The following is a 7,493-nucleotide window of genomic DNA, read 5'->3' as shown; positions in this document are numbered from 1 at the left end:
TTAAAATTAATAAAAATATTTTATTGAATTTCAGGAACTTGGTACTTTTAAAATTTCAAATCTTTGCACACAAATCACCACTATACCTTCTAGAATAGTGGAGGTTAGGACTTGAAGATTGTCACTTGTCTCCTTGTGTAACATAGCACAGAAATCCCAAGTCCTGACACGCCCCACCCCCTTCTGACCGTGACCCCGCCTACTCTGTTGTTCTAGGAGAGGACGATGAGAGGTGTGATGCATTTAAGGAGCTCAACTGTCCGAGTGGAGACTCAACTGACGTGAGAGGAAGATCAATCCAAAAACCATTCATAGACAGCTTGGGATGCGCCACATCACTTGGCTCACGTGTGAGTTTCCCTTTTGTATTTTTGTCTGGTTCAGGGCGAAGCTGCTGAAATGAAATTTCTAGTCCCTGAGGGAGCTCAGAAGTTTGGCAAAGGTCAAAGCAGAGACTTTTTGAAATGAGACACTTAGGAACCACCAGTGGACAGCCGGGCGGGAGTGAAGTGCAATGTGACTGTTGATGTAGCACCAGGCATCAAGTGGGGCCACAAGGACACAAGCTCATGACTCCTGGGTGTTGAAGGGCTCCTGGGGATTCAAAGCTAAATTAAAAAATTTTTTTAAGTGCCCAGTACATGGTAGTTTGTTAATCTATGTTTTCCTTTCCCTGCCTTCTCCTTGATATTCTTAAATTCCTACGTGCCAATGAATGAGCCAACTGAATAAGACAGAAGGAAAAAGGAAAGAGAATGCCCCACCTTTGAAAAAGGCATGCTCTAGCTCCCAGCAGCAAAAACTATCCTTCTCCCTTCTTTAAGTTTGAGAACAGGGTACTTTTCTTACCTATAAACCAAGCAGAAATCCCTCCAGACCCATAAAGTCTACATTTTAGGCTCAGAAATAATCAACTGATGGACTGGGCTTACGCAGGGAAAATCTACCCGAGTCTTTCTGGACGGTTGTGGAGATGCGTCTCCTGGAGGACGCACAAGGCATTTGCTTAGTGTTGCCCAGGCCATCTCCCCATCAGGGTGGTCTTGTCCACTCACCTCCCCAGAGCTCATGGTTAGGGGGCTGCAGTGGCTATGACTGAGAGGTCTGGAGCACTCAGTGGAGTGACCTGACCCCACATGTAGGACACAGCAGATCTGAATTATTTTGCAAATTGCAAACCTTCTGAGTAAAAAGAAAAAAAAAATACATTCCAAGGTATCTGTAAAGTGCCTGGGAGATGCAGATTGCTGCCCTGAGGTGCTCTGATCCATCCGTGCTTCAGTCTGCAAGTTAGATTTTGCTACTGTCACACACGTGGTCTCATTCACATGATGGTTTCGTTTTTATTTTTTAAATGGCTGAGTTATAACTCCAGCTAGTGTGCAGTAATTTCATAATTTTTAATATGCATTATCTGCAACAACATTGTGACAGCTCCATACCGTGGATTGACACATAATACTTAGAACAGGTTTATCATATTTGGTCTTTAGGTAAATAATAAATGTTTTAAAATTGCCTAAATATACCATTCTGAGCCGTTTCATTCCACCAGGAAAATACAGGGGTTTTTTCCTCTCTTTAAAAAAAAATTAAATACCAAAATAACTACATTTAAATAAATAACGTTATGATGACATTTAAAAATTCACAATAAGGCCAAAGCCCTCTTTCTGTTTGCATGCTGCTCAGCTCTGACCCCCAGAACCCTCTGGAAAGGTGAGTGGCTTTCTTCTGGAGGAACATGGGCTGAGGCCGTGTGGGCCTCCTGCTTCTCATTCTCTCACCTTTGTTTCCTTTCCTTTCGCTTTTATTTTTTGTAGGAGAGAAGTCAGCCTTAGTACCGAATTCAGTTCTAAAAGGTTGAGGGGAATTTCCTATTACAAATCAGAAAGCAACCTAGGTGTTTCCAATGCTTACCGGACGGAGGGCGCCTGCTTCCAAGACCCTTGTATTAACAGGCAGCTTCTGCTCCACCCCAGCAGCTGCTCCTGCCATGAGGGGGGCAAACCGCACCATCATCAGGTGGCCGGCTGGTCGGACGATGCCGAGAGCTGGTGACGGCACCTAAAATAGCGAACGTGCCACGGAGAGATCTGTGATGTTTGTTTGAAAAGGGTGTGTGATAAAAGATTGAATCTTTTTTCCCAAATGAAGAAGTAATAGTTCTGTTGTTTTAAACATACACAATACATAGGAGACTTGTTTTACTTAGAGTGGAAAATTATGCCAGGGACAAAGTCAACACAAAGAAACAAACAACAAAAAGTAGCAAGAAAGAGAAATGGGTAAGTGCAGCTCCGCGAGCCTGGCAGCTCTTTCCGTCAGGGTTACAAGTGGCCCGCGGGTGTCCGTCTGTGTGTCTGTCCGTCTTACACACGGAAATGGAGGTGGATTAAATTCATCAGGTAACTGCTCTAACGTGGAAAATTTGTAGATGTCAAGCAGCTCCATTTAACTTAAACAGGACAGACAAAAGTAAATCATTCCATAGGCTGAAAACAAACAACAAAAACAAACAAAACTACTTTGTTTCTTCTCCCCAGATGAAATCCACACAAAAGGTCCTGTGTGATTCCAAAATTACCAGAGTAGAAATGGAGTGATCTGAAATGTCAAAGACCCCATTATTTTGTAAAGAAAGAAAGTACACCTCAAAATATTCTAATTCCACATGTGAACAACAAAATACTGTCTTGTCTACTGGCGGCGGGGTGGCTCTGGCCCAGCAGGCCCGCTCGCACCGGGTCCGTCCTCCCTCGGAAGGACTGAGAGTATCTACTCGGAGCTAAGCTGAGCGCTGGGCGGGGAGACACTGCCGGAGCCCAGCTTTGCTGCGTGTGGTTTTGTTCAGGGGTGACTTCAGTCTTTAAATTAAGGAGTTTTAAGGCCACCTGGGTTTGTGTTTCCAGTGCTGAGGTGAAGTCCAACCGCAGGGCCCTCTACCCACCGAGGGAACGCGCTCTGAGCGTCGGTGAGAGGCAGTGTCTCCTTTTGGCACCACAGAGTTGACGTTAAAGTGAGAAACACTCTCCCGGCCGCTAGTTCTGGACGCTCTTCTCCCGCACGGCTGCCGGCGGCGCATCCATGCTCAGGGCGATGACGAGGCCCTCGCCATCTTCTGTCTTGACCCGCTTTAGCTCTGGCTGCTCCGCCGGGTCGCCGTTCTGGCGCTTGGTGGGCAGGGAGGCTGACGCTGAGGCGTGTGTCGCCAGCATGTGCAAGGGACTCGCCGCTGCTGTGGAGAGACAGTGAGTCAGCGCCCGTGCTTCTGGGTGGACCCTCGTCCCCGCCAGACCCCTGGGGATCAGAAACCCCACCACACGTTAACCGCGTGAACAGTGAGTCTTTTTATGAACGGCCGGCATCTGTTTATTGCTTCCAGTCGTGTGCTGTCTTGCTGAAGCGGGAGGGGGTAAAGGGACTGAGGCAGTGGTGGGGCACAGAGCAGATGGCTTTGCTGTTTTGGCCCATGGGCCACTGCCGGCTTCTCCCTGATGCAGAGTCCCCAAATCCAGAAGGGGATCGGGGTGCAGCAAGCCAAGCCTGCATCTGAGCCACACACCTTCTCCCGAGCCTGTTGGAAGGGAGCTCTGCGAGCCCTGGGCCGGCTTCCCCACACCCCTCCACCCGAGCCCTTCTTCTCTCCAGTCTTCATCACAGAGGGGCCCTTCCTCCTCATGGGGCTCTCACTGGGCACAAGGGTCTCCACCACCTCTGATCTCACCTGCCTCGTGCTCTGCACAACCAGGCAAACTGGTCGTCCCACACCTGGAAGTGCTGCTTCCTCCAATGGGGAAAGCAGGCCTGGGCTGGGAGGAGCCTGGAGCTATTCCACTCGGAGGGGGGTGGGGGTGAGTGGGGGGTGGGATGTGTACTGGAGGAGGCACAGTGACCTGGAGAAGCAGCATCCTGTCCAGGAAGACCCCTGCCCTCCTACCCCATGCCCTCGTGCCCCGAGGGAGGTTTAGGACCATGGCAGCAGGTGGCCAGATGGAGAAAGATATGTGCACAAAGAGCCGGGAAGAGCGACCCTGTCTCCTGAGCATGCCTGAGTCCCAGCAGTGACACGCGTGCTGTCCCGCCACACTGATGTTAGTAACTAGACGTTACGGCTGCTGCAACTCATGACAGTTTGCTCTGCATGCTGCATAAGAGCTGTAAGTATAAGGAGTTTACACCAAGCTTTATAACTTTAGGTATTTTAACATACCGCTTTAGCTGGCACAGGGTGATTACAGAATTTCCTCTCAAGAAATGGAACTTGAAGCTAAGTGAAGAGATGAGGGAGGGTCTACAAAATGAAAGAGACAGGAAGCCACGGGACACAGACGACTGAGGTCAAAGAAAGGGGAGCTCTGACACTGCCAGGATGCCAGTGTCCCCACTCTCACCTCCAGATTCAACACCATTCCAACTGAAAGTCCCAGTAGGCTTTTGTGTAGGAAAATTTCATGTGGCCATGCCTTTAGGGAACAAAGGGACCAGCAGCTGGACCCTGGTTAACATGGGGCCTCTGACCACCTCCAGTGTCATCTCTCAAGAACGACTGCTGTGTCACTTTCATGAATAAGGGCATGTGTGGCGCTGGGGCAGCACTGCCACGGAGCCTGGGTTCTTCCAGCAGGACACACACTTCACTGCTGCAGTCCATGGCAGAGACCCAGAGCCCTGGCTAGTCTAGGAGATGCCCCACAAAATTCTGGCTTGAAAAAATGCTATTTCAGGAGGATGTAGTGGCTGTAGAATCAGAGCAGAATGGAGTTAACGCTACATCAGTGCAAACGGTCAAAGCCTGAAAAATGATGTGACTGGAAGAAGGGGCTGGTGCGCTGGGGCAGGGCAGCAGCGAGCAGGGCCTGCTGTCCGGGAGGCAGGGATGTGGGTGGAGCCTGGGTCCCAGATTCCCAAGCAGGCATGGCGTGGTTCCTAGGCCAGGCTGAGCAGGGTTTTCCGCTAACTGTGAACTGCAAACCCTTAAGAAAGGTGACAGAAAGAAAAGGAAAGGACCAGGACAGTGAGGGAGACTGAGGAGTGGGCAGAGGAGAAATCTCAGCAGGAAGAGTGCAAAGGGGCACTCAGGCCACAGTGAGCAGGTGAGACGCCACCTAAGCATGGCGTCGGCCCAAGACTCCATATCCGACCAAAATGATGAAGAGTCGTTGAAGAAATAACACAGCCATAACCATGCTAGTGAACCACACATGTGCACCTGTGACTGAGGCCAGGGCCAAGAGCCCACCTCACAGCTGGACTCATCCTACCTCTCCACTTCCCATGAACACTGGGCATCAAAATGCCAGGCTTTCCTTTCCGTGCCCTCCTCATGCCCATGGTGGCAGTAACTGGAGCTCAACGCACGTGCCTGGGGAGACAGGCTTCCTTTCCCAAGGGTGAGAGGGCAGCTGTGACAATGTGCTGCACCGGGGCTCTCTCTCGAGGCCACGCAGGCGCCCAGAGAGCAGGGAGAGCACCATGTTCCCGTTGGGGGTACTCTGCCCTCAGTCACATGGTGCCTCAGCAGGAGGGTGACTCAACTCCAGGGTCACCTTCCAAGGGGACGCCAGGCACCATCCTGACCCCTCTCGCCCCCCACCCATCTAATCAGCACTGTCTGCGCACATGGGCAGAGGCCAGCAGCTCCAACCTGGATGGTGGCACGGCCTCCCGGCTGATCCCCTGAAGCCTCCTTGTGGCTGTGAATGCCCCTGAAATACCCATCTTAGGCTTGGACACTCGTTGGTCCCCCAGCTTGCCCGCTTCCCACACCAGCAGCCCCTGGCCCTGCAGGTCTCCCTGCCAATGCGCTGTCCTACCCAGTTTCTTGGCTGTGTCCCGGGATGCACTCTCCACTCAGGCAGAGACTCAACTCCCGTCCAAGCATAACGCATGGACACATTTCCTGCTATAGCCCAGCACCACTGCTCCTAAGAGATGCCTGACACGGCTGTGAGTGAATCAGTGCCCAAAGCTGAGCCATACCAGGTGGGATACCAAGCTGGCAGGTGCTGAGTTGCTGTCCCGGGGAAACATGGGGTAGGGCTTGTCAACTGATCAACACATACCTTGTTTTATGTGGTTTTTGATTAAAGACAATTTAATCTATACTGTTGATCCATTAACACTGAACTCATGCCTGTACTTTCTCCATAAGGCACGTCACAGCCTTCTGTGCCTAGAACACTCCAGGCCTTTTCAGAACCATGCTCAGAGTCCACTTTAAACAGCAAAACCGGGACTTCCCTGGTGGCGCAGTGGTTAAGAATCCACCTGCCAATGCAGGGGACACAGGTTTGACCCCTGGCCCAGGAAGATCCCACATGCTGCGGAGCAACTAAGCCCCTGTGCCACAACTACTGAGCCTGTGCTCTAGAGCCCATAAGCCACAACTACTGAGCCCGCGTGCTGCAACTACTGAAGCCCGCGCGCTTAGAGCCCAGGCTCCGCAACAAGAGAAGCCACCACAATGAGAAGCCTGTGCACCACAGTGAAGAGTAGCCCCCACTCACCACTAGAGAAAGCCCACATGCAGCAACGATGACCCAATGCAGCCATATATACATAGTTTTATAAAAAAACAAAATAAACAGCAAAACCACCAACAAAAATTACAAAACGTGAAAAATGTGGCCCTAAGAAACAGTGAGTAGGACACGTGTTCACAGTGGGAGCTGAAATGAGGAGGAGGGGCACTGCCGAGTTGTGCTCGGCCGGGAACCAGCATGCTGAACTTGAATACTTTGCTGCTCTGCACAAGCCCGCAAAGGACTGTGAAATCAATACAATGAGTACTGATCTGGGAGTTGTAAGTAAATTTCAGTGATCTGCAAGAAATCTGCAAATATGGAATCCACGGATACAGGCTCAAGTGTGTGGGACCACCTACCAGGAGTCCCACAGAGCAGCAGCCTCACATGGGGCGGGTGTTGCAGATGCAGAGGCAGAATGATGCCCCGGAGGAGGCGGCGCTGCCTCACTGCTAACCCAGCCGCGCCCCGCCGAGTCCAAGCAGCTCCTCCCCTTGCGCCAGCGGAAGACGGTGCTGGTACGGCGGGCGCTCTGCCTGCTGCTACCACAACCTGCAAGTGGTTCCCGGAGGACGCTGGGGTAAGTCAACAGAGCACACCACCGGGCAGATGGAGAAGGCTCCCACAAAACCCTTTCACCTCCTCAACACCTAGCAGGGCCTGGACCCCAGGGCAGCACAGGCTGGAGGCTGGGGCCACTTTCTGTGAGAAGGAGTAATACCTGTGAGCACAGGGGAGACTATTTAGGACAACAGGTGAAACGCTGGTCATACGAGGACACTGTCTGCAGGGTGAAGACACCTTTCCTCCCGAGACCACTGCCCCACAAGATGGAGGTCTAGGGTAGCAGAGTCTCCACAAAAATGGACTGAATACCTGTGACCAGAACTGTGGTCCAGTGCGGAAGAGGCTGAAAAGTGGCCAGAGCATGTTGGGTTCAACCAATGGAATACACTGTTTTAATAG

At 51.5% G+C, this 7,493-nt stretch overlaps 1 protein-coding gene across 2 annotated transcripts in view; it reads right to left on the bottom strand.

Annotated features, from left to right (window-relative positions):
• FOXK2 (forkhead box K2) overlaps nt 1-7,493 on the bottom strand; it is a 69,831-nt gene continuing 62,338 nt past the window's right edge. The window contains exon 9 of one of the 2 annotated variants that reach the window (XM_082374210.1): nt 1-3,235. In XM_082374210.1, coding sequence (XP_082230336.1) covers nt 3,042-3,235 — 194 coding nt within the window. In that variant the 3' untranslated portion in view covers nt 1-3,041. Of the gene's footprint in view, nt 3,239-7,493 lie in introns of both variants that reach the window. The other variant, XM_082374209.1, reaches the window with a different exon arrangement.

This window comes from Balaenoptera borealis, assembly GCF_965194805.1.
Source record: "Balaenoptera borealis genome assembly, chromosome: 20".
Lineage (NCBI taxonomy): Eukaryota > Metazoa > Chordata > Mammalia > Artiodactyla > Balaenopteridae > Balaenoptera > Balaenoptera borealis.
Note: the sequence above shows the minus strand (reverse complement) of the source record. Positions and strands in the feature narration are given on the sequence as shown.